General features: G+C 37.5%; 7 protein-coding genes across 9 annotated transcripts; 4 read left to right on the forward strand and 3 right to left on the reverse strand.

Annotated features, from left to right (window-relative positions):
* Positions 1 to 4632: 4632 nt before the first annotated feature.
* Positions 4633 to 8254, forward strand: LOC108817994 (uncharacterized). Its single transcript, XM_018590838.2, has 2 exons — positions 4633 to 4773; positions 7469 to 8254. The coding sequence occupies exon 2, from the start codon at positions 7492 to 7494 to the stop codon at positions 8092 to 8094; it is 603 nt and encodes a 200-aa protein (XP_018446340.1). The 5' UTR covers positions 4633 to 4773; positions 7469 to 7491; the 3' UTR covers positions 8095 to 8254.
* A 347-nt stretch (positions 8255 to 8601) lies between these two features.
* Positions 8602 to 10160, forward strand: LOC108817997 (universal stress protein A-like protein). Its single transcript, XM_018590840.2, has 4 exons — positions 8602 to 8871; positions 9150 to 9271; positions 9400 to 9518; positions 9877 to 10160. Exons 1-4 carry the CDS (start codon positions 8694 to 8696, stop codon positions 9983 to 9985), a joined length of 528 nt encoding a protein of 175 aa, XP_018446342.1. The 5' UTR covers positions 8602 to 8693; the 3' UTR covers positions 9986 to 10160.
* A 164-nt stretch (positions 10161 to 10324) lies between these two features.
* LOC108817995 (ADP-ribosylation factor 2) lies at positions 10325 to 12287 on the reverse strand. Of its 2 annotated transcripts, XM_018590839.2 has the most exons (7): positions 12161 to 12287; positions 11646 to 11814; positions 11489 to 11559; positions 11094 to 11213; positions 10879 to 10997; positions 10719 to 10800; positions 10325 to 10523 (listed from the first exon to the last, which is right to left on the reverse strand). In XM_018590839.2, exons 2-7 carry the CDS (start codon positions 11791 to 11793, stop codon positions 10518 to 10520), a joined length of 546 nt encoding a protein of 181 aa, XP_018446341.1. In that variant the 5' UTR covers positions 11794 to 11814; positions 12161 to 12287; the 3' UTR covers positions 10325 to 10517. The 2 variants fall into 2 exon arrangements, with proteins under 2 accessions (XP_018446341.1, XP_056846839.1); XM_056990859.1 differs by lacking the exon at positions 10325 to 10523 and having other exon boundaries at positions 10707 to 10800.
* A 135-nt stretch (positions 12288 to 12422) lies between these two features.
* LOC108818431 (peptide deformylase 1B, chloroplastic/mitochondrial) lies at positions 12423 to 14413 on the forward strand. The gene is made up of 7 exons (XM_018591402.2): positions 12423 to 12679; positions 12758 to 12896; positions 13027 to 13219; positions 13311 to 13421; positions 13712 to 13774; positions 13919 to 14067; positions 14164 to 14413. The coding sequence occupies exons 1-6, from the start codon at positions 12454 to 12456 to the stop codon at positions 14021 to 14023; spliced, it is 837 nt and encodes a 278-aa protein (XP_018446904.1). The 5' UTR covers positions 12423 to 12453; the 3' UTR covers positions 14024 to 14067; positions 14164 to 14413.
* Positions 14414 to 14611: 198 nt separating this feature from the next.
* Positions 14612 to 16878, reverse strand: LOC108818430 (polygalacturonase At1g48100). Its single transcript, XM_018591401.2, has 7 exons — positions 16535 to 16878; positions 16314 to 16445; positions 16044 to 16223; positions 15913 to 15957; positions 15619 to 15826; positions 15272 to 15462; positions 14612 to 15158 (listed from the first exon to the last, which is right to left on the reverse strand). The coding sequence occupies exons 1-7, from the start codon at positions 16787 to 16789 to the stop codon at positions 14775 to 14777; spliced, it is 1395 nt and encodes a 464-aa protein (XP_018446903.1). The 5' UTR covers positions 16790 to 16878; the 3' UTR covers positions 14612 to 14774.
* A 1672-nt stretch (positions 16879 to 18550) lies between these two features.
* On the forward strand, positions 18551 to 22251 carry LOC108817778 (DNA (cytosine-5)-methyltransferase DRM2). 2 transcript variants are annotated; one of them, XM_018590568.2, is made up of 11 exons: positions 18551 to 18705; positions 19035 to 19094; positions 19198 to 19378; positions 19480 to 19529; positions 19639 to 19738; positions 19822 to 19886; positions 19972 to 20067; positions 20156 to 20255; positions 20508 to 20605; positions 20693 to 21376; positions 21552 to 22251. In XM_018590568.2, the coding sequence occupies exons 2-11, from the start codon at positions 19092 to 19094 to the stop codon at positions 21990 to 21992; spliced, it is 1818 nt and encodes a 605-aa protein (XP_018446070.1). In that variant the 5' UTR covers positions 18551 to 18705; positions 19035 to 19091; the 3' UTR covers positions 21993 to 22251. The 2 variants fall into 2 exon arrangements, with proteins under 2 accessions (XP_018446070.1, XP_018446071.1); XM_018590569.2 differs by having other exon boundaries at positions 18567 to 18705; positions 19022 to 19094.
* A 127-nt stretch (positions 22252 to 22378) lies between these two features.
* LOC108817779 (uncharacterized) lies at positions 22379 to 24128 on the reverse strand. The gene is made up of 4 exons (XM_018590570.2): positions 24017 to 24128; positions 23301 to 23761; positions 22970 to 23214; positions 22379 to 22739 (listed from the first exon to the last, which is right to left on the reverse strand). The coding sequence occupies exons 2-4, from the start codon at positions 23747 to 23749 to the stop codon at positions 22465 to 22467; spliced, it is 969 nt and encodes a 322-aa protein (XP_018446072.1). The 5' UTR covers positions 23750 to 23761; positions 24017 to 24128; the 3' UTR covers positions 22379 to 22464.
* Between the last annotated feature and the right edge of the window lie 133 nt (positions 24129 to 24261).

Consider the following 24261-nt stretch of genomic DNA (forward strand, 5'->3'; position numbering starts at 1 on the left):
TTAGAATCATTATTACTGTGCGAATGTGTTTTCTTTATGCGGATGGAGGTTGCTGTAAAGGGCGGTAGAGTTGGTATTCATTGAAAATATATAAAATTGTTAGATTTTTCTATAAATAATTTAGGTAGCTACAATAAGTCAAACGAGCAGAGAAAGCCATTTTGTATGTCGACAAAAAGAAGCCATTTTGTATGCATTTGCTTTTTTTTTTTTGTTTATTTATGTATTGATAAAAGACGTTTATATATTTGCTTTTCGGTCTGTGGTTAGTGTCATTGAAAACTAAAAATCTCTATATTTTTAGTTTTCTGATAACTCAAATTTTTCAAAATCTCCAGATTTTTAGTTTTCTGGAAAAGCAATTGAGTCGTTCGAACCAGCGACCTACAGTAACATGTGTCATTGTATAATCAGTGATGATTAGAACCATATGATTAGCTGAAGAAGACTGATGTATCATGTAGGTGCCTCTTTCCTTTTTTTTTTGCTCGTCAACAAAAAGCATCTCAGTTGCGGACGTGACAGTCTCAGAATCGAATGCACGTGCAAAGTCTTTCGTAGACAAAGTCACTCCACAAGCAGGCAACACCAGAGGGGAAAAGCCGTGAACGACGCTGCTATTTTTACGTTTAAAAGGCACGGAAAATCATAATTACTACTTTCCTATATGATTATAGTATAAAATTTATTTAAAATGCTTCAATTTATAGTACAGTACTTAACATAAAAGAACTCTGAAGTTGCGTAAATATTACTCGCATCAATTTAATGCATCACTGAAATGTAGAAACTTGAATATTACTCGTACTGTCACTTTTTTTTTGTGGCACTCTTATAGTTTACAGTTGTACTTTACCTATAACTGAACGCAACCTAATCAAGTGCATACTTTAAGATACTTTCGGTCATCGGTTTAGTAATGAAATGTTCAGATTTCTTTAACAGTTACTCACATTTGTACTAAAATAAAGGGTAAAAATAAATAAATCTTTCTAAAATGGGTATCTGTTGTCGTCTTTTGTTAGTGTTAAAAACTTAAAATACATGGAAAGCAACACAAATTGGGCCGAGTTCCCATGAGATGATTCTCTCTGTCTTCGGGACTCATCAAACACCAAGCTCCGATATTTCCTATAAATTCGTTCAAAAGCTTGTTCTTTTTTTTCCACAATTCAAACCGGCTTATAATGTGTGAAAATATCGATTTGCTTTATTTACTTAAAATAAAAGAAAATTATTAAGAGTTGAAACTGATTTGACAAACAATAACCATATGTATAAAGCACAAACAATAAAATTAGTATAGTCTAATTATATCAAGAAGAAATTAATTTAATAATGTTAATCGTTAGCGAGCAAGCCACAGTTCGATTTATCAGCTCTTTTTTTTTAAATAAATATATTAAATCAACCCAAAAAGAGAAATCAGATTCGGTTACAAGCTCGATTTGAACAAAAGCTCCTAAATCAATCTATTACATTCTAGTTTCGTCCACCCACTAAACCCGACACGTTCCACTAGTCCGATTTTCGAAATTCTTAAGAATCAGTTGTTGTTCTCAACCATTAACGATGATCTCAGGAAGGTGAGGTTCTCCTCATTTTTTTGGATACCGGGACTTTTTTTGTTGTCTCCAGAGTAACTAGCTCTTTATTTTTTCTCGTGGTTCCTCAATACCCTCGAAGAATCTCAATCTCTACGTTATCATCAAATCAGAAGAGCTGGTTCAGCCGTTCATACTATGCGTAAAATTATTGGATTATACGTCAAATCATAAAAAAAAAGACTGCGTAAAATTATTGGATTCTACGTACTAACTATTATTCATATTATATATATATATATATATATATATATATATATATATATATATATATATTGTACACGTATAGTCGAATTATTTACAATACTATATATGTAAATATATTGATATCTTAATCCGTAAATACGAATATTCCTATCATCATGATATATATTTCGATTTAAATTATAATTAGACACGACCACGTCACCGTATCATTGAAAAAGCTCTTCGTTAGTCACTGTTAGACATTATCAGATGACATGATCATTGAAAAATGAGGACATAATTTCAGTATTTTAGGATAAACATTCATTAGTACTAAATGAGACACAAGAGAAGATTATATACAAACAAGTAAAGTAAACCATATAACTCAACCAAGAGTAATCCGCTAGTGAACACATATATGCGAAAAAGATCAATCACTATATAATACCTTTTCTAATGAAACTATATACAGTTTTGTTTCGGAAAATGTAACCTGTTGTCAAGTTACAAAAAAAAAAGTGTAACCTGTTGTCAGTTTGATCAAAAAAAAAAGTAACCTGTTGTCGTTGACTCGTTGGAATTTACTTACTAACTTGAACTTATTTTTGTTACACGGCCTTTGCATCTATTTGATTATCAATGTTGAGAATCACTGAATCTCTGAACATATCGCAAAATTTTCGGCTTTGAAAATTGATCTATAACTCGTGTATAAATAATCAAATCTAATAAAGAATAATTTGCTAGTTAAGTTTGGTTAGCTTAAGCCTAAAGTTCTAAAAAGATATTCATATGATAATATATTCATATATTATTCACATATTATAAAAGTAGATGCAACCTAATTTTTTAACTCGGTTTAACGTAACAGCCTATACCATACGTATCATACAAAAAAAAGAATACTCGTAAATATACGAAAATCTTTATACTCTGCTATATATATGTTTTTTTTTTTTTTAAACACAACTAATTGATTAAAGCAAAAGAAGTTAGTTGGGAGCAATAAAGCCATCCACAACCAACACATTGTCTACAAGGATTAAAGCCAACTTGGCCAAATTATCAGCAATCATATTTTTCTCTCTAGGAATCCAGAGAAACGAGATTGACTGAAACTCAAAAGCAAAAGCTAAAATATCCGAAACAATGCTATGAAGTTCTGTAACCACAGAGCCAGAGTTGAGGCAGCGGATTAGTTGAGCCGAGTCCGACTCTAGTCTTATCTTTAGAAGGCCTTGACGGCGGCAAGACCGTATTGCTTCTCTCATCGCCAGACCCTCTGCAACTAATGGAGAGGCTACGAACTCTATCCGATCTTTAAACTCCAATTCGTAAGGCGTGGAGGGAATCGTCCATCCAAGTCATGCAACATTAGAAGAATCAATCCAGGCGGCGTCACATTTGACTACCGAGACCTCAGCATCTGTTGTGTTTGCCCTCTTGATGTTGCTGTGGGGAGTGGTTGACTCTGGTTTGCTGTTGATGCACCATTCTCTAGCCAGTTTGATTGCTGAAGAGAGTGTTTCCTCGGGGGGAGAGAAAGAAACCTTCAAACACAAACTTGTTTCTTGACTTCCAGATTGACCACAGGATCCATGGGGTGAGAGCTTTAGAGGTAACACCAGTAGGAGGTAAGCACGCTTGCGAACAGATAGTAGGCCAGCTCGCCATCAAATCTATGATTCCTCTGTAGTCCATCTCAAGCGTAAAAGGGGCAAGTTGCCACACTCTTTGAGCAAAAGGACATTGGAAAAGAAGATGAAGTATAGATTCATTGCAGCCACATCGTTTACACTTTGGGTCAGCATCTATATGTCGCTCAACCAAGCGTTCTCCCACGGGTAGAGTTCGTTTTAGCAGTTTCCAGACAAAATGTTTGACCTTAGGAGCGCAGTCTAAGTTCCAGACGTTCTTCTTCCATTCAAACTCCATCTCTTGGGCGTTGATCGTATTGTCTTCCATTGCTCCCGAGTAATAACCAGACTTAGCAGTATAATCTCCTGATTTGGTGCCTAACCATATAAGTTTGTCCGGAGCCCCGGTAATACTAGGAATAATGCTTCGGATTTTGGACTCGTACTCAGGGAGTAGGACCTGGATGCTGGCGATATTCCAGGAAGCAGTCTCTGGGAGTAGCAGGTCAGAGACTCGAAGAGCAGCGCTTGCTTCCGTCGGAGGTCCCATCGGTCTCTCTTGGCTGGACAGATTTAACCAAGGATCGTCCCAGATGTTGATAGATTGGCCATCACCTACAGCCCAGCCTATGTTCTTCACAAGGAGATCACGTCCTATAAGAATTCCCCGCCATCCATGTGAAATAGAGGATGACTCTCCTGCCTGTAAGAAATCACACTCAGGGAAATATTTCCCTTTTAACACCTTGGCGAGGAGGCAGGATGGATTATTAATCAGCCTCCATCCCGTTTTCGCTAGCAGAGAGTCATTGTAGAGTTGGAAATGTTTCATTCCTAGCCCGCCCACTGCTTTTGGTTTAGCCATATATATGTTTTTATGTGGAAACTTATACTATAAAAAAACATTTTACATATGTAATCTACTAGCTTGTTTGTGTTACTGTGTACATATATAGCTTGATCCTTATGTGGTCGTATATCGTGAAAAAAAAAAATCGCGTTTCTCTTTCTGTACACGTGGATGTATGTGTATATGTATAAAAAGAGATCATGTGTGTATATAGAGAGACTTTTTATAATTAAAAAACATATATAAATAGAGAGCTTGCTAGATCAGTGATCGATCTTTCTTCATCCTCTCCGTATTATTCTTCTCCTTCTCCTTTCTCCTTGTTCTTCTCTTTTGGAGGGTTTTTCTCCTTCAGTTTCCTCTGCCATACCAAACCACTGTTTCTATCTTAAGATCACACGACAAATTAATATGTATTTCTTTTGATCCTTTATGTGTATGCGTACATAATATATATCACCCCGAAAGAAAGCAAGCTAAGGAATACTCCAAGGTAACCCATGCACTGTTAACAATCTCTACAATTTCCTCATGATTCATGTAGGGTTATTTAAGGAATCATCTCGATTAGGGTTGTTTATGCATGTAGCGTCCAATTTGTCCCCTACCCAGTTACTTAGTTTTGGTTATGCTCTTAGTTAGCTGCATATAGTGTTCATCACTTGTAATTCATATATCCGCAGAACTTTATTAAATTTAAAGCCTGGTCATTATTTGATTAATTAGAAGTATTTCTTCTAAGTTGCATGTGTGAATGGAGTAACTCGATTTCAAGTTGTTATTTTTAATGAAATGTCCATCTGAAACGAAATTTAGCTTCTAAGTTCTAATAGTGATACACCATTTGCACAAATATATTTATGACCATGTGAGTATATACATCAGTATAGCGTATGAACATGCAAATTACATTTAAAAAATTTACCCACCATTTTGCACATTCGCTTACAAGTGAAAAAGACAACTGTACTAGGCCCCACTCCGATAAACAGGGAAAATTTATTGTAGTTTCTTTTTGTTTTTTCTCTTAACACACAAAATCAAAATTTGATTACAATTTCATAATACTCCCTCCGTTTCATATTAAGTGTCGTTGTAGAGATTTTTTTTCGTTGCAAAATAAGTGTCGTTTTAGCATTTCAATGCAAAATTTATTAACTTTATTATGCATTTTATTTTTCTATTGGTTGAAATGTATGGGTAATAATGTTTTTGTATGGAAAATATATAAAATTTAATGATTTCTTAATCCGTGTGCACAACTCTAAAATAACACTTACTGAGAAATAGAGGGAGTAGTAAAGATTAAGCAGAAAATGCAATCCTATAACGTTCACAAGAGTCAAAACCTCATGATCAATACCCCAAAACAAATAGCTTATGAATATCTAAGTAAGCAGTATACCTTTTGTTTTTTGAAAAAAGTAAGCAGTACACCTTTCTCGGACTTTTGACTAAGAACAAGTGAAGTAAGCAGTATATATCTAAATAAGTAGTATAATAATTAGGCATAGGCATGGATCAGATATTCAAGATTTTGAAGGTATTTGTGATTTGTTTAGAATATTATGGATATCTAATTTTCCAATTTATTTTGCTACGGAAAAATACGGATATTCGGAAAAACGGATATTCGAAAAATAAATAGATATTTACGGATATTTGCTAACACTTACGAATATCTCATTTGTTTAGATTAATACAAACAATCTTAAAAATTTGATACAAATTTGTTTTGTAAATTTTTTTTTTGCATGTTATAAAATATAAAAAATTAAAAAGTAGTGAATATTACATATGTATTTTGTAAACTTTTAAACTTAGTGAACAATTATAATAACACAAAACTTAAGAAAAAATTATAATTGTCATAAATATTTTTTTATGTAATACTTTTATATAAGTAATAATCTGATAAAGAATCTGTCGAATCATATGTTAGAATAATAATTGTATAATTTTATACATTTAAAATTTAAATATAATTAAGATATACATGTATTTATATATTGATGAATCGAATCGGATATTCGTTTCCCAAAATTTTAATATTTATGATTTGTTTCAATTTAACCGGATATTAAATTTTATTATTTGCTTTACTTTGAAAGCTTACAAATATTTGAAATTTTTGGATCAAATAACAATGAATAACAAATTAAATCAAATTTAACGTATAAAATGTCCGGTCCTAATAATAATATCGTATTTCTGTTATTATTCGAGGGAGATTCTTTAATAGACTTTCTAGGACTATTACTTTATAGGCTATTGTCGTATTTGATACATGCACAATACTCTAGTTATATTCTATTGCTTTCTAAATTGTATTTTACTACAAGCCACGTAATTGGGCCATAATAAGACCCGGCAGTCCACGTGAAAGAGAATCCTTCCCACTAACATCCACGTTACCACATTAATCTTTTAATATTTTCGAATTAAGCAATATATAATAGTAGTCACTTCATAAATTTCTGCTGGTACAACAATCTTCATCTTTTCGTTTGTGGCATAAACTAGTTTCAGATAACTAATTCTTTTATTTCCTACTTGTAAATTACCATTTGTAAAGTAAAACGTAAACAATGCTACATACAACCAATACAACTTTTTGATCTAAGTCCAAATAAAAAAAAACTAACAGATAAATGATCTAATATTATGCTCGATGAGATTACCTACCAAAGCTACCACAAAACTCAAAAGCAAAGAAAAATTACTTTAATCCATTACATATCCCTAGAAGAGCTACTTATTAAAACATATTGAAAAACCTTTTTTAATCGCCACGCGCTCATTCACATCTCTAAAACCAGTCATTAGACCAACCATTTACATTTTTTTCTCTCTTAGGCATGATGTTTAATTAAAATTTGACAAAAGGATTATTAATCAAAACAATTTATTGCTGTGGTGGTGTTACGTACACGCGCTTAAAGAGAGTAGTGAATCTAAACCTGAACTGTGTAGTCATTAAGTGAAAGTGCATGGAAAATCTCGAGTTGTTGTTTCCTACACCTCTGTGTTTTCGTCAATTCTTTACTATTTCCTATACGTATCAACTTGTAAGCAGAGAACTCTTTTCCAAAACTTTGATCCATAAACCCATACATACATATTATCTACGTATTGATGTATCGCATATATAACACATAGCGTGACAACAGTTTATTGTTTTTCTCTAGCTAGCAGGAGGACTTTTGTTTTGATGGAGGAAAGCCCGCATCGAGTTTCACGTAGAAACAATGGCGGGACCCACTGTCAGAACGACGGCGTACGTCACCACATTCACGGCGACGAAGAAGTCAAATGCTCCGGCAAGAGATGCAGGTCGTGGGCAGCTGCGGCGATTGCTGACTGTGTAGCGCTTTGTTGCTGTCCATGCGCGATCATCAACTTGCTTACCCTCACTTTCGTCAAGGTCCCGTGGATGATCGGACGGCGATGTCTCGGACGGAGCCGGAACAAGAAGAAGAAGAAGCGGAAGCTGCTGCACATGAGACAAGGCCGCGGGAAAATCAACGGTGAAGATGAGTTTAACGATCATCGCCTCGAGTTTGAGGGAGATGAGAAATGCGGCGGTGGCGTGGGAGTGGGGTGCTGTGGCGGCGGAGATTATGATGATCACCGGTTTGTGGTGGAGAGAGATGGGAGTTTAACCAAGGAGGAGGACAAAACGACGACGTCGAGTAGCAAAGGAGATGATGAGTCGAGAATAAGTGCAAGAGTTGAAGCCGAGAGAGTGTGGTTAGAGTTGTATCAGATTGGTCATCTTGGATTTGGTAGAGTCTCCTTCACTGGGATCCAATGATTTGATCAAAAAGTCAAAACGTTGTAGGAATCTTTTAGTTCAATATTTTAGAAAATTTCGGAGGACATATAACGTGAAATTTTTTTCTAGTGTATGTTCATATAGTTATTAGTTAGCGAGCAAAATCTCATAAATAACTAAAATTTGTGTCATTTATAAGAAGTTGACAATCAAAAGATTTGCAGGAATGGTTTATTCGATAAAACATGCTTAAAGCTGGATCCATGGTATTTTTAAGGATTGATATGGTTCAAGCTTTAACCATTAAAAACATGATTAACCCTTATTTAAAAGATCCTAGGAAAGTTTAGTTTAATAATACGAATTTTAATGGGCCTATTCGTTAAGAACTTATACTGCTGGGCTGAATACGAGGCCCACTATAAGAGGTCTAACGATGATTTGTTTGAGGTGGGTGCTCGTGACCGACTGCGCGTATGTTAAGCAAGCTTCCTTAATTATTGTACTGTCAGGATCTAATATGCGCCGTCCGTGCACAATACATCTTCTATTTACAGAGGACTTTGTGATCCACTCTGCTTGATTTGATTGCCTGCCTCTTCACCGCCCTTCTTACTCCGGAGACGACGATCCCAGAAATGGAGAGCGAGCCAAGTCGAGTGATGGTGGCGGTGAACGAGTCGACGATCAAAGGCTACCCGCACGCGTCGATAAGCAGCAAAAAGGCGTTCGAGTGGACACTGAGGAAGATAGTCAGGGACAATACCTCTGGCTTCAAGCTTCTCTTACTTCACGCTCAAGTCCAGGACGAAGACGGTTATCATCCTCTCTCTCTTTTTATTACTACCGTCTATTTATCACTCTCGATACTTGAATTTACTTGTCTGCTTAGTTTTGATTGTATGTTAGCAATAATGATGTACGATTGATTTGTTTAGGGTTTTAGTATATCATTATAGGTTTATTTATGCTGTTAATTTTCAGAAGGATTGTGTTTGTGATTTGCTCGCATAATGATATATGAAGTTTCATATGCCAAGCTTCTAAAGAAGCTGATGTTACACTAGTATTGATCATGGATTTGTGGGAACTAGGTTTTGATGACGTGGACAGCATATATGCTTCCCCTGATGATTTCCGACATATGAGGGAGCGTAACAAGGCTAAAGGACTTCACCTTCTTGAGTTTTTCGTTAATAAATGTCATGAGATTGGGGTAAAGAGCCAACCTTTTTTTTTTGACTCATTGCACAGATCTATGCATCATCCCTCAATTATTATATCATGATCTCATAAAAACCCGCAGTAGAACTTTTGATACATGTAAGTTGTTTGAACTTGTAGGTTGGGTGTGAGGCTTGGATCAGGAGAGGTGATCCCACGGAAGTGATATGCCATGAAGTGAGGCGTGTTAGGCCAGATTTTCTGGTTGTGGGAAGTCGTGGTCTCGGTCCTTTTCAGAAGTACGTACAACTCCTCAACTAGCCTCATTTCTCTATGCTTTATACCCGTATAAACTAGTCATTTTGTGTCTTTTCTGTCATCGATTCACCACCAGAATCCTGCTATCGGTTATCTAAATAGTTTCTGTTGATGTTTTCATTATGTAGTTTATGTGTTTAGGAGGTGGGATCACGTGCATTAAAAAACATTGCCTATTCTATATCAGACATTTTACTGCAAAGATTATCATATGATTTGAACTGACTTATGTTTGACGCAAGTTGAGGAGAAGGCTCTTTAGTTGCATTACGTATATTATTAGAGTTTGAAACCCCAGGCTATTGTGTAACCAATTCACACTTGTTACTGTATGGACAGGGTGTTTGTTGGAACGGTGAGTGAGTTTTGTGTGAAGCATGCAGAATGCCCAGTCATCGTAATCAAACGCAATGCTGACGAAAGTCCACAAGATCCAGCTGATGACTAAATTCCAAAAGCTACACAAACCATGCGGTGTTCTTTCGTCTGAGAGAGACATACATGAGAAGAGAAAAAAAAGAGAAACAGATCTCTTTTGAATGATCTAGTGTGTGCGTCTCTAGTTGTTGTAGTAGATACTCAGATTCACATGATATATAATTGTGTGAGCAATGCCTTTAGTCTTTGATTCTCTATAACGTCAAAACAGAAGTTCCATTATTCGGTGTGTAATCTTTCCACTGTCCTGTCTTAAATATATGGTTTTATCAAAAAAAGAGGCAACATCTCTACTGCTTACCAAGCTTCAATATATTTGGAAACACAAACGAAATTGTAAAAGTAAAAATAAAAACTTAAAACACAAATCCATTAAACGGGTAAAAAGAGTAGAGGTGAGTTTTAGAGGCTACACAGATAAAGGTCAGAGAAATCAACAGACAGTTGAAACAACATCAGACACAATACTCGTTTCTTATTTCTCTTCTCCGCAATCACTAATGATCTCTTTCAAGTTGCAAGAACGTGTTCCAGCAGCTCCATCATGCCTTCTCAAATCAAAATGAAGGTTTTATCAGTACTTATGAACCATACTTGAGCAACATGTATATAACACGTGAATAATATACTATCGTCGCCAGAGTATGCACATGGTGATGAACATACACTCTCTATTTACGTGAATCAATACTTGTAAAAGAATTTCTATTTAGTTTTAAGAAATGGGGTCTTTAGTTAGTTACCTTGTTAGCGATGTTGTTGGAGAGCCAATCAAGGCCTTCATAAAGACCTTCCCCAGATGTGGCACATGTGCTTTGAATGTACCTGTTGAAGAAAGAAATCATAAGGGTTACATTCTACCATAGTGAGATCAATCTAAACACGTGAAAGAAGATACTTTACCAGTGGCGCTGGCGAAGAGAGTGAAGGCCAAGCTTGTCGGTTATTTCTGCAGCATTCATTGCGTTGGGAAGATCTTGTTTGTTAGCAAACACTAGAAGGACAGCATCCCTCAGTTCATCCTGCAACAAACATGGTTTAATTAATTCAAGATTATGGAAAGGTGTTTCTGTTTTAGAGTGATGATATACACGACTAAACCAGAAAGAAAAGCTGACCTCGTTCAACATGCGATGTAACTCATCCCTAGCCTCCACAACTCGGTCCCTGTCGTTGCTATCAACCACGAATATAAGACCTTGAGTGTTCTGGAAGTAGTGCCTCCACAGGGGGCGAATCTGTTTTTCCAAAGAAGGCGCATTCTTAATCTTAATGTAAAAAAAAACAGGAAAAAGAAAAAAAAACATCCAAACACTGGAAAGGAGATAAAAAGCCACGCGGATCAGATAACATCATTTTAAACTTAAGTGTGCATGATACATATAACTGGATTAAAACGAAACATCAGTACTTGCGGAGGATATATTGACATGTTGAGCAGCTTGAGAAACGTGATGCAGGGAAGAAATAATACACTATCATGATTTCAAACAAAGAGTTACAGAAAGTCTACCTTGTCCTGACCTCCCACATCCCAAACAGTGAAACTGATGTTCTTGTACTCAACAGTCTCCACATTGAATCCTGCAAACCAAAAAGTTCGATTAACACATAGATTCTAGCTAGAGACACATTGAAAGCTGACTCTGGAATCATAATAAAAAACTAACCGATGGTGGGGATGGTGGTGACAATTTCGCCAAGCTTGAGCTTGTACAAGATAGTGGTCTTACCAGCAGCATCAAGACCTACCATCAGAATCCTCATTTCTTTCTTGGCGAAAAGCCTGCTGAACAGCTTCGTGAAGTTAAGCCCCATCTTCCTTTAGCCTATCTATCCCTACACCCCAAACCACAACATAATAATATAAACAAAAGCTTTATTAAATCAATCTGCAGCAACACAATCTCAACACAAACAAACAAAAACTCCATTCTTATAGATTGAAACAACATCGATCATCAGCGGATCTTAACTTTCACGAGATCAGATACAAAGCAAATTCAAAAATAATCGTACGACTCCACGATTCAAACTTGTATACTGTACTCAAATCAAAATCTATCTATCAATCTGTTAATGGTGGAGATCAATACCGAAACAAAATCACTATACCAGAGATGTTGAGAAACGATGATATAGAGAATATGAATCGAGGAGGAGGAAGAAGAAGAACAAAGTTTACCTTTCGAAGAAGGATCTACTGTAGAGCAAGCCGCGAGTTTCGCAGAGAAAATGACTCTCCAGCTCCAATCTAATTTTAGAAATTTGTATTTACCAATGTGGTACGATAGTTCCTTAATATATTTAATTATCACCCCAGTAAAAGTTACATAAGTTAAAATAAAAGTAGCCACCTTATAATCTTTCAATTGCATACTAGTCCCTCAAAAATAACGATATTACAGAAAAGTTTACTCAATCCTTAAGTCCTTATCCAGCTGCGGGAAAAAAAAACTCTTTCGTGTCTAGCTAGCCATGGCCGTCTGTAACTGTTTCCTCCAAGCTCCACCTCTCTCTCGCTTCCTATCACCGGTTTTCTCTCGCCGCGCTACGAATCTCTTCGCCGGCTATTGTCAGCTCAAATCAACCGTCATGTTCTCCTCCTCCTCCTCCTCCGCCGCGAACCGAACCGGACCGTTGACATCTCCCGTCAGAGCTGAAGTAAAGCGCGTCTCGCGGAAGGACGATCAAGTAGCTTCTGGTAAACTTCTTTTTACTCATTGAGCTGATTTTGAGTTTGAGAGAGTGTAACTTGTTCGTGATTAATGTATGTATATAGCTTCTGATCTTCAATTCGAGACGCCGTTGAAGATCGTCGAGTATCCGGATCCTATCTTACGCGCTAAGTGCAAGAGGATTGGTGTTTTCGACGAGAATCTGAAGAACTTGGCCGATAATATGTTCGATGTTATGTACAAGTAAGTCCGTTATACGTTTTACTAATTTTAGACTATAGTTTTTGTTAATATATGTTTGTTATCATTTCTTTTAATTAACACGAAAATAGACTGAGATTGACACTGTGATGATTCCTTTGCTGTTGAACAGAACGGATGGCATCGGGCTCTCAGCACCACAAGTGGGGCTCAATGTTCAGCTCATGGTGTTTAATCCAGCTGGGGAGTCTGGTGAAGGAGAAGAGATTGTTCTTGTGAATCCGAAAATCAATAAATATTCTGATAAATTAGTACCGTTTAACGAAGGATGCTTATCCTTCCCTGGGATCTATGCTGATGTTATTGTATGTTTAGCCTTTCTCGACTTCTATTTTACCATATCCTTCCCTGGAATCGGTTTTCATGTGATTGGTTTTTGCTTTTTTTTTTTTTCAGCGACCACAATCTGTCAAGATTGACGCAAGGGACATTACTGGTGCTAGATTTTCAATCAGTCTATCACGTTTACCTGCACGAGTGTTCCAGCATGAATACGACCACCTTGAGGTTCTTTCTCCACTGTTCACTTTGATCTCATTGCTTGATTGAACATCAAACACAAAGCAAAATAGTATTTATGTTGACAGTTTAATGGCTAGAGTTGTGTTTATGTACAAACAACTGGAAGAAACCAGATATGAAGCTCATGAGGCCCTATCCTTTTTAGTACATTGTGTGTTAGTGTGCTACTGGGCATGCAATCTTACTTGTTTTCATGAAGGAGATTAGTGTTTCTGTATGTGAGTATCACTTGCAAGCTTTCGTTTGGGTCTGATTGAGTGATCTGTCAATTACAGGGAGTTCTGTTCTTCGACAGAATGACGGATGACGTTCTTGACACCATTCGTGAAGAGTTAGAGGTGAGTAGAACTGTAGCAGGACAGAGCCTAATGCTATGATAACCTGTAGTTAAATCGTGGATAAAAAACCACTCTTTGTAACTTCAGTAGTGACTCTTGGTGAACGTCTTTGCATAAGTAGTCCTGACAAGTTTTGTTCCGCAGGCCTTGGAAAAGAAGTACGAAGAAAAAACTGGATTGCCAAGCCCTGAAAAAGTACAAGCACGACAAAAAAAGAAAGCAGGAGTTGGTTTTGGCAAACGTCGATGAGACATTCTCGCTCAATTCTCATTTCATCTTCGAACAGGATATGGGTAAAATTGTTATTTCCAAGTTTGAGGTATTATCGTTTGTTCTCTTGGCTTTTTGTTGTGATTTGTGAACTTTTTTCGTCATATCTTCCGCTGCAGGATATAACAATGGTATGTGAATCAGACGATGACAAGAAACACGTTTGCATTTCTCAATCCAGAGGAGCACATCACATTGTGTGATGCAAATCTCCCAAACTGGATGTACGGTTGTAACAGATATCATTTATTCCAGAATCTTTTTTGCCAGAGTAATATATTATTCAAGATCGTCTGTTTATGCTGTTGTATAATGCTAGCGTTTTAGCTTGAGCTTGTGAACTGCGTATAAAATGTTCTTTGCCACTAAGCTCTACCATATCATGGTTTATCTTTGTTACAGACTAAAATGCATTACATTTTCTCTGCATATCTCAGATGATATAACATGTTTTATGGAGTATTTTATTACTTGTGATTTGTTCTATCGTAACTGGTCAAAAGTCATAATTAGATTGTTGTCTCACAGATGAAATTATTCCTTAGGTTATGGGTCGATAACACCAAATATCTATAACAGAGTGCAATACATTAACATGCAATATGCTACATTTTGACTGCATTTGATTTATACAAACTAGTATTAGACAAACTAAGGGAATATATCCTTTTTTATTCGTATGATTCTTATGATCCTATCTTAATATTTTATATTATATCTTGCTTTAATATCAGCAAGCATCGCTGGAAGACTGACTTATAGACTTCTCAGTTTTCAAACATTGAATTGGAGGAAGAGTTTCAGTTTTCAATTCACCGTGTGCTTCCCAGCAGAAAGGCTCACTTGAACTTGCTTTATCTGTGGCCGGCTTAAGCTCTATGGTCGACAGTGAGATCCCTGTGCATGGCAAGCTATCACTGCATGCAAAGCGTACAGGTTCCTTTGTGTAGGTACCTTTTATGTTTATGTAGTTTATGTTTGATACAGCGACTGCTGAAGTTTCATTGTGGCATCCTCCACCATCGCAGTAATATTGATCTATTACAATAGGATTGGCTACTTCGCTGACTTGGATATTTGAAAACATAACTTGTTTTACAGACCCTGACCCTCCCTACCATTAAACATAATACAAAGTTGTCAGCATCTTTGAGCTGTTATTGCACGCTACTTTGAGTTGTCTTTGCCTTTGTTTTCTTATGAAAATATTTGTGTAGGGGAATTTACCTGCCATGATTTTATTCGAACACCATTGGTAGTTTCATGCATAGTGACATCACGAACAGTGATGTTTGAAACACACGCCTTTGTATTCTCCTTTCCTAGTCCTCCAATGCTAATTCCGTGGCCAGGCCCACAGTCTACATCATGTATGTAGATGTTCGAGCATCCAGTTTGAATTGATATACAGTCATCTCCTGTAGAATGCAAGAAATTGTTATTTCTTCATCTTGGCAAGTTTCTTGAGGAAGTATAGTCTGGAAATGTTTGAGGACTCTATCTAATTAAGAATGAATTGACTTGTAATATATATAATTTAAACAAAATGGGGTATGTTTGAAGTCTGTGGTTACCACAAGCCAGCGTACTGCGGTAAATAACGGCATCTTGAGAGTTTTGCAGGTGGATTCCATCTGTATTTGGGGAATCTCCCGGGGATGATGTTGTGAAGTCAGACACTTGAATGTTTACGCAGTTATCAAACTTGAGGTGGGTCTGAGGGCTGTTCTGTATGGTTATTCCATTAACCATTACACCGTTACTCCCGTAGAATCTCAACGCCTACATACCAGCCAAGGTAATTGATAAGTTTCACATGTTGAATTTAATTGACATCTGCATTCATGGGGCAAATGAAATGAACTTACTGTTGGTTTAGTTCCTGGCATTTTCGTACCCTCTTGATTTTTCATCTTTCACAAATAAGAAGGTACAAGAGGTTATTGCAAGCTAGATTTTTCCAATTTTGTTTAGCTAAGGAAATTGAGTTTAATATTACCATGTCGTTCTCATCTGCTGTATCATAGTCAGGAGACTTGTTCCACCATACCGATCCTTGTCCATCTATTACTCCTTTTCCTTTTATAGTGATTCCTGTAAGTGATTTGAATTCCATCCATTGCAAGAGACCTGATCCCCAGGCACTCGAACTTGTTGGAGCTATGATCTTTCCATCTAACTGCACAATGTCCAAATGCACAACTATATAACTAAAGTTGCTCGAATAACATTTCTCTGTTATTTTATTCTTATTTTCTTGGAAATTCACCTGAAACACGATGTTCTCTTTACACTCTTTTCCCAGGAAGGAGACAGGTCCAACAAGGAACGTAGAACCGGATGGAACTAACAATGTCGATGCTGCCACCTTACAAGCTTCATTCCAAGCATCTTCAAAAGCCTGCAACATTAAAAGGTAAATTGACCATCAAAAATCTTTATTTTTTGGACGGTATGATTGCATTATGTATGCTGCTAAACCATATTCACCTTCGTGTCATCAGTTCTCCCGTCACCTTTTGCGCCATAGCCAAGGACATTGAATGTTCCGGAACTTTCTCCTTCAGCGATAGACCTGCGGTTTCCTCTCCAGTATACACTGTGTCTAGCGTCGCAAGAGATTAAAAGGAGAAGCTTCAGGGCAAGACATTTCAAGGTTAGTCTATACATCTTTAATATTGGAAAATAATTTGTTTCTAGGAAGAATGTGTTTAGATTTTGAATGAAGATGAACTGATGACACATGGTTCATATTTATAAGTAGAGAAAAGCACTGTTGCACATATGAGTTAGGAAACTATAATACAGTTAAACAGTTAGATGAGGACAAAAAGCTTTGGAACTCTCTTCCTCTTCAAGCATGTTCTACTCATTTGCTATATTTTAATTTAATTGGAAAATGAGCAAAAAAGCTGATGGGGGTTTACTTGCTTGATCAGCTTGTTCTATTGACCGCATCGTCACACTTTACTTGCAATTTGGCTTTGATTTGTATTTCAATAATCCGTGTTACCCAGCATTCTTTAATACTCATCATACAACATCATTTACGATTTTGCTTTGATTCTTCATGAGTAATGCATTGTTACTTAGAACATGTTTCTGTTGATTACTACCAACATCTTAATGTTCCTCTAGCATTAATTCGAAGTTCCATTGAATGGCTATGAGGTCTGTGTGCAGTAATTTAGTTGCTAGAAACATCTGATTTATTTCGTTTATACTTTATAACAGAACACACGGGTCTTTACAGGTACTTAGCTGGTCTTGGTAAGCTCTTCGGTCTACACAAAACCAGAATCCATTTTATCAGGCAAATGGATTTTAAAGAGTCAAGAAAAGTTGCCATACAATCACAGGCATGTCACGTATACCTCATCATAAGATAATCTTTTTTATTTTTGAGTTCCTTAAATTAAGCAGCGTAATTTAGGTTAAATCTATGGTGTTCATTGAATCTTCTCAAATGCTATTTAAAATCTAGTTTATCATTTTTGCTTCGAACTCATGAACATTCAAAAGTCCATATTAGTTGCATGACAATAGGATGCGCAGTACGGTTTGATTATGGTATATTAGTAAGATTCGAAGTATGAAATTGAACTCGTGATGCAGATATGCTTTGCATGCAGCCCCAGGTGGAAAGGAAGAATATAGGGCTTTATAGAGTGTAGATTAGCACGTTGCTACATGTATGGATCCCATGCGTTGACTTTGACAAAACTTTGTTGAACTATTCTAGTATTTGATATCATGATCTTGCTATTGGTCCCCAAATTCACTGAAAATGCTGTTACTATTTTATTAATTTAATCTTGCTTTGGGAGTTGAAAGTATGATTATATATAAGAAATTTCAAGTGATTCTATGTCGTGTAACTGATTATATATTAGAGATGTATTTTTGTTGTTGATTTATAAAACTTTATAGATTTTACGAAAGAAAAATGGTTGGATAGCAATTCACGGAAGAGATCATAACTCGTAGCTTGCAAGTCACATGAACAATATTTTCTAGCAGTCTGTAGAATTTTGGGTGTATACCCAACAACTCGTGCAAGTCGTATACCATTTGAAAATTGCACCATTATGTAATCGTAACCCCGTGATCTGATGTAACGTTTTTTTTTGGGTGTAAATGTTAAGATCTGATGTAACGTTTATTACATTTTCTTTTGTTATAATAATCTATTCGTATTGCAGTAGGCGTGTACAATAAATAATATCAAATCATTTTTATACTAATGTTTTTCAATTGTCAACTTTAATATCAAAGTTTTGCATGCACGGATTTGTACGCAATCCTGTGAGTAATGCCAATTCGTGTCACATCAAAGTCGCATGCCAATACTCAAAACGATAACGGAACTTATATTCACTAGAAAGCCCAATTAGTATACAACCAAAGTAGCCCATATATTAAGCCCATTAAAAAGAATGTATACCCAAGAATTAATTGTAAACCGGATCCAGATCTTTATCCGAGTAAACCGGAGCGAATCAAATTACAGCATATGGTTTCCATGCTCATCAATTGTCATTATCGAGATGCTTCTCTGGTAGTCAAACGGCGAAACGCGACTCTCTCACCGGGGAATACAGGATATTTACCGGCTGCAGCGTTTCTGTCCTCTCTGTTTCGTCTAGATCACAATCCTCTGGGTAATTCCTCTTAACTCACGTCCACGATCGTTCTAGGTTTCGTACATTCAACGCCGTTTGTGTCTTGCCGTTAAACTCCATCTCGCCTGTCTCTGTCTATGTGTCTAAAACCATTAAGCTCTTACAAAACCCCACTGAAACAGAAGAGAATTTAGTTTAAGGGTTCTGCCAAATTATTCTCAAAATCCGATCCTTTAAATTCTGTCTTTCGTGAACTTTGATTTGCCATGCATTAGTATCTCACTGAACCACTTTTGTCACTGACTCATCTGCAAAACTAGATCTTTCTCCACACAAAAGTTTTCATCTTCAGCAGTTTAAATCTGTAGGTTTACTCCGAGGAAGAAGATCATTACTCGGTGTCTCTCCACCTTTCTGCTGCAACGATGGTACATTGCTATTAATTTGCATTCTTATTCTTTTTCTGCCATTATAGACTTAGTCTCTCAATCAAGCTTTGCTTTTTGTGAACTAATAATGTTTATTATGCAGGCGCAAGACTCTGCTGACTGGAACAGCGATGATGATCTGGATTTCCAGATTGATAACTACCAGTCATCTCCACCTTCGTCTCCACCGGTGGCGGCAGTCACTTCTTCAGATGGGCTGTTTGCTACACTGATTGATATGGGATTTTCTACTGAGAACATTGCTAGAGCAATCGAGGAACATGGTAAAAGGGCTTTGTTTGCTTTTGTAATTCTTTATGTGAAACAGATTTGTTTTTGCTTAGGGGTTCTTTAATTAATGTGCTTTGTTAATAAAACTTTGCAGGACCAAATGCAGATACTATGGTGATTATTGATGCTATCTCCAAATACTCCGTGAGTTTCTAGCGCCTTGGATCTTTTCTCCTGCTTGTAATTTTCATGTGTTCGTGTCTTTTTTCAGATTGTGTGTGTTCTCAGTTGCCTCTTATAATTCTTTGTGAAGGTTAACTGTGAAGCTAGTTCTTCCAAGTCCAAGACTATTGATCATTTTCTGGCCATGGGATTTGAGGAAGAGAAGGTTATCAAGGCTATTCATGAGCATGGTAAGCACTTCTATCTCTCTCTCGTTTGTTAAGAAGTTAAACGCTCTAATAAATTTATTGACATCTGTGTTATATTATTGCAGGAGAAGACAATATTGAAGAGATAGCAAATGCACTCATCTCTTCGGCAGTAACTGATGCTGCAAAGGTATGTCTCATCACAATAAGAAATGTACCTTGAAATTTTTTCTCATGACAATAATAACATAATGTGTTTTGTTGGTGTTTTGTAGGAAGAGGTAGCGCCTGTAGTCAAAGAAGAAGACGACTTTGACTGGTCTGAAAGCGATGATGAGAAGTATGCCAATTTCCTTAGCTCAGATGATGAGGTAATAACATGTGTTTAGCATCATCACACACACCCAATCAGTTATACAAATGCATATGCATTTTAAACATCTGTGTTAACAATGACAGAGAGTTACAGACTCCTCCCCTGTAAACGAGGATAAATTGCGTTCTTTAAAGATCATGGGATTCTCCGAGTTGGAAGCGTCTCTAGCTTTAGAGAGATGTGGTAAGTTTTTTTTGCTTCTTTACATTTCTTCATGGGGATGTGTCATTAACCATTGTTAAAAATCAAAGCCGTACGTGTATTTGCTATTTTATCAGTGTAAAATCTTAGTCAGAGCCTTTGCTTATGTGATACATACCTTAGATGTTTGTGTGTCTCATTCTGTTTAGTAATTGAGACTCTTGTTAGATGTTTATATACATCTCATTGTCTCCTACTCGGTGTTTATGCATAATTGTCTGATTAAAATTTCAGGAGGGGATGTGAGCGTTGGAGATCTCGCAGACTTCATTTATGCCGCTCAGATTGCTCGTGAATTTGATGAGTTTCATGCTGACCCTGAAGAACAAAAGGTATAGTTACACCCCTTGGTCCGTTTTATAGCTATTTCGTTTCAAAGTACATGAAAAGGTTGTTGATACTGTGAAACCTGAGTGCAGCCTAGCGTCAAAAAGAGGCGGATGGAGGCAAGAAGAGAGTCCAGGTCATCTGCTGATGACGAGCCGATCCGCCTGCCAATTCCGATGATAGGATTCGGTGTTCCAAACGAGCCGGGGCTCATCACGCAGAGATCTATTCCAGCCATAGCTCAACGGCCACCGTATTTCTATTACGAAAACGTGGCTCTTGCACCTAAAGGCGTGTGGGATACCATCTCGAGACACCTGTACGACATTCCACCGGAGTTTGTGGACTCAAAGTATATCTGTGCAGCAGCAAGGAAAAGAGGGTACGTGCACAACCTCCCTATCAGCGGCAGGTATCAGGTTCAGCCACCTCCGAAGTACACGATCAGCGAGGCGTTTCCGCTGTCCAAGAAATGGTGGCCGAGTTGGGACAAGAGGACAAAGCTTAACTGCATCCTGACAGTGAATGCTAGTGCTCAGTTGACAAACAGGATCCGGCTTGCCCTGGAGGCTCATCCTGGAGAACCGCCTGAGAGTGCGAAGAAGTATGTAATTGATCAGTGCAAGAAGTGGAATCTTGTGTGGGTGGGAAAGAACAAAGCTGCGCCACTTGAACCAGATGAAATGGAGACTCTTCTTGGGTTTCCAAGAAACCATACACGAGGCGGTGGCACGAGTAGGACCGAGCGTTTGAAATCACTGGGCAACTCTTTTCAGGTAGCTTTCAACCTCGCATTTGCATAATCATACTGTCATTATTACGTGTACCAAGTTTCATAGTTTGGAAACTGTTTTTGTATCAGCAGTTTGGTGTAGTTCTTGATCACTTTTGTCCTTTTGATGATTCGTTTTGCCTATGGTTTAATGGTTTTGAGATTGAACTTGTTTTCAGGTGGATACTGTTGCGTATCATCTCTCTGTCTTGAAACCCCTGTTTCCATCCGGTATCAATGTGCTCTCCCTGTTCACGGGCATTGGAGGAGCAGAAGTGGCTCTTCATCGTCTGCAGATTCCGATGAAGACGGTCGTCTCGGTGGAGATCTCAGCAGTGAACAGAAACATCCTCAAGGACTTCTGGGAGCAGACTAACCAGAAAGGAACCCTGATAGAGTTTGCAGACGTGCAAGACCTAAGTAACGAGAAGATTGTGGAGTTGATGCAGAGGTTTGGTGGATTTGATCTAGTGATCGGAGGTAGCCCCTGCAACAACCTGGCAGGTGGGAACAGAGTGAGCAGGAGTGGTCTTGAAGGTGAGCAGTCTTCCCTCTTCTTTGAGTATTGTCGGATTCTAGATGTGGTGCGTGAGACAACAAAGAAGATGAGAAGATCCTAGGCTTGAATGTTCATCATCATAACAGCAATTTCATCACCGTTGAGGAGGATAAGTGGGTTTATAATAATAGTAGTAGTAAATGACTTCTTATTCAGGCGGTGGAGTTAGAGATACTTAACGTATGAAACTTTGTGCAGACAAGTATCTGTGAAGTATTTCTTGTTTGGTTCTTATTTTTTAGCTCTTGAAAATGTAGTGATTCTGCCAAGCTTTGAGAGCTCTGATATTATTCTCAGCTTTAAATAATTTAGTTACAAAATAGTGATTCTTTATTATAATAATCAGCTAATTAGATTACAAAATATAATTGTATCAATTCAAACAAGATTAAAAAAAAGTAGTAGAAGCTTCTGAAGTAGAGTTCTGGATTTGTTTGTTACCAAAACTGAAATTCAAAATTTGCATTACAACATTCAAAATCACAAACAATTGTGCTAGTGAGTGACAACATGATAAAAATCTTGGAAGTATCTTAAGATAGGCACTGTAGTCTAGCGAACGTTAAATAGCCTGTGTGACCTCTCGCCTCGCTACATGGCCGAGCCATAACGACAGAAGTAGCAGCAGTAGAAGAGTTGTTGTCGTGTGAAACGGCGTAGTCGTCTTCGTTTGAAACGTGCTTTCTCTTGCTTGGTCTCTGTCCTCCATTCTCCTTCTCATCGTGGTTCTCACCAATCACAGCACCAGTCTCCACTTTCATTTCCTTCACTTCGTATGTTCTGAGAAGCACCTCAAACGTTCGTATCTCTACAAAAGTCAAACACATCACAATCAAAAACAGGTATAAACATATCAAAACGAAACTTACTTCTGAACTTGTGACAATTAACAAGGAATGTCTTATATCTACAGAAGAACATAACTCAAGTCTGTAATGACATGTTTCTAGTCCTAGGATTTGATAATTAATAAGAGGTTTCACTCCCAAAGTCACTAGTTATGATGGTACTTGAAAGTAGAAAGAGAGTTAACTTTACCAATGAAATCTGATCTGAGGACTTCACAAGTACGTTGAACTTGCTCAATGCAAGGCGAGAAAGAGCAGAGAACTCCATCCTCCTTTAACATCTTCGCTGCAGAAGGAACCGCGAGCCAAGGCTGCGGAAGGTCTAGAAACACCGAATCAGCCAAACCCTCTAGTTTCTCGGGAAACCCTTGTCCTTGAATATCTCTAACCTCCACGGTCACTAAACTACAGACACCCGTCTTCTCAAAGTCTTCCCTGTTTCATAGCAAAAGTATATATAAAGAAAGAGAGCACAACAAAGAGGCAAAATACAAAAAAACAATAGAAGCTCCTCCTCCTACCTTGCACAGACAGCTCGTTGCTCGTGGAAATCAAACGAATACACATGACCAGTCGGAGCCACAGCACGAGCAAGCGAAGTGGAAAGCGAACCGCTCCCCGTCCCTGACTCGAGAACAACACACCCAGGCACGACTTCTAGATACATCACCACGAAGCTGATATCCGCAATGTAGAGAATCTGAGTCCTGTGGCTCAACACAAGCGTCCAGAGCTCGGGAGTGGGAGCCAGGAGGTACACGAATTTGCCCTTGTTGCTGAACACTTTGGCTCCTAACGGCTTCCCGATCCAATCAGAGTGTTTGTAGAATCCGAAACGGTTCTGAAGCACACCGTCTTTGGTTACTTTAACAGGTTTCATCACGTCGTGTCTCTCGTAAACGATAACCAAGTCTCCGTCTTCGATACATCTTTTGAATGATAAGGCCTTCTTTGAATCAGTTGGTAGCATCTTGACAATCAGCTGCACAGAAAAAAAAAGAAGGGTTCAATGTCTTATTATTATTAGAAACGATACCCTTCAGCACTTTTAGACCCTAAGCATCGGAACAAGACGTAATCAACAAGAAGTAACACGTTACTATTACACGAATCCAAAACTCTAATATCAACAAAGAAGCAACAGTTTCTGATAAAAAAAACTGGAACCAAACACAATAACAAACGAAGTGACTCTTTCACGAGAATAGAATTCAATGATAGCTAAAACGAAACTCACAAAGCTTAGAAACTTGGGCTGGCGACAATGGAGTTTGTGATTGGTAAGAACAAATCTGATCCCGACAGAGAGAGAGAGAGACAAAACCTTTAGTAGGGTTTTCGCTTTTCCTTTTTAAATTCAAAACCGGAGTAAATTAAAATTTGGTAACATTCGACCGGGCCTAACCGGTATATGTTTATAATTGAATTGGGCCTTTCTGTAAGTTTTAATTTGGGCCCACTGAGATAATCTAATACGGTTCG

Source organism: Raphanus sativus, chromosome 7 (assembly GCF_000801105.2).
Source record: "Raphanus sativus cultivar WK10039 chromosome 7, ASM80110v3, whole genome shotgun sequence".
In the NCBI taxonomy this organism is placed as follows: Eukaryota; Viridiplantae; Streptophyta; class Magnoliopsida; order Brassicales; family Brassicaceae; genus Raphanus; species Raphanus sativus.

What these genes read in the sequence shown, in the direction of transcription:
- LOC108818430 (XM_018591401.2), bottom strand. Translation starts at nt 16,789, where the DNA reads ATGTGTCATCAGTTCATCTTCATTCAAAATCTAAACACATTCTTCCTA. An exon ending in GGAGAACTGATGACACGAAG is followed by an intron (nt 16,446 to 16,534) that starts GTGAATATGGTT and finishes TTAATGTTGCAG; the next exon opens with GCTTTTGAAGATGCTTGGAA. An exon ending in AAGAGAACATCGTGTTTCAG is followed by an intron (nt 16,224 to 16,313) that starts GTGAATTTCCAA and finishes GACATTGTGCAG; the next exon opens with TTAGATGGAAAGATCATAGC.
- LOC108818431 (XM_018591402.2), top strand. Translation starts at nt 12,454, where the DNA reads ATGGCCGTCTGTAACTGTTTCCTCCAAGCTCCACCTCTCTCTCGCTTC. An exon ending in GGACGATCAAGTAGCTTCTG is followed by an intron (nt 12,680 to 12,757) that starts GTAAACTTCTTT and finishes GTATGTATATAG; the next exon opens with CTTCTGATCTTCAATTCGAG. An exon ending in CCATTCGTGAAGAGTTAGAG is followed by an intron (nt 13,775 to 13,918) that starts GTGAGTAGAACT and finishes TTTGTTCCGCAG; the next exon opens with GCCTTGGAAAAGAAGTACGA.
- LOC108817779 (XM_018590570.2), bottom strand. Translation starts at nt 23,749, where the DNA reads ATGCTACCAACTGATTCAAAGAAGGCCTTATCATTCAAAAGATGTATC. An exon ending in CAACGAGCTGTCTGTGCAAG is followed by an intron (nt 23,215 to 23,300) that starts GTAGGAGGAGGA and finishes GCTATGAAACAG; the next exon opens with GGAAGACTTTGAGAAGACGG. An exon ending in CCTCAGATCAGATTTCATTG is followed by an intron (nt 22,740 to 22,969) that starts GTAAAGTTAACT and finishes TGACTTTTGTAG; the next exon opens with AGATACGAACGTTTGAGGTG.
- LOC108817994 (XM_018590838.2), top strand. Translation starts at nt 7,492, where the DNA reads ATGGAGGAAAGCCCGCATCGAGTTTCACGTAGAAACAATGGCGGGACC.
- LOC108817778 (XM_018590568.2), top strand. An exon ending in CAAGGCTATTCATGAGCATG is followed by an intron (nt 19,739 to 19,821) that starts GTAAGCACTTCT and finishes ATATTATTGCAG; the next exon opens with GAGAAGACAATATTGAAGAG. An exon ending in TCCTTAGCTCAGATGATGAG is followed by an intron (nt 20,068 to 20,155) that starts GTAATAACATGT and finishes TAACAATGACAG; the next exon opens with AGAGTTACAGACTCCTCCCC.
- LOC108817995 (XM_056990859.1), bottom strand. Translation starts at nt 11,793, where the DNA reads ATGGGGCTTAACTTCACGAAGCTGTTCAGCAGGCTTTTCGCCAAGAAA. An exon ending in TACATCGCATGTTGAACGAG is followed by an intron (nt 10,998 to 11,093) that starts GTCAGCTTTTCT and finishes TGTTTGTTGCAG; the next exon opens with GATGAACTGAGGGATGCTGT. An exon ending in TCTCTTCGCCAGCGCCACTG is followed by an intron (nt 10,801 to 10,878) that starts GTAAAGTATCTT and finishes TTTCTTCAACAG; the next exon opens with GTACATTCAAAGCACATGTG.
- LOC108817997 (XM_018590840.2), top strand. Translation starts at nt 8,694, where the DNA reads ATGGAGAGCGAGCCAAGTCGAGTGATGGTGGCGGTGAACGAGTCGACG. An exon ending in TCAAGTCCAGGACGAAGACG is followed by an intron (nt 8,872 to 9,149) that starts GTTATCATCCTC and finishes TGTGGGAACTAG; the next exon opens with GTTTTGATGACGTGGACAGC. An exon ending in GGTCTCGGTCCTTTTCAGAA is followed by an intron (nt 9,519 to 9,876) that starts GTACGTACAACT and finishes CTGTATGGACAG; the next exon opens with GGTGTTTGTTGGAACGGTGA.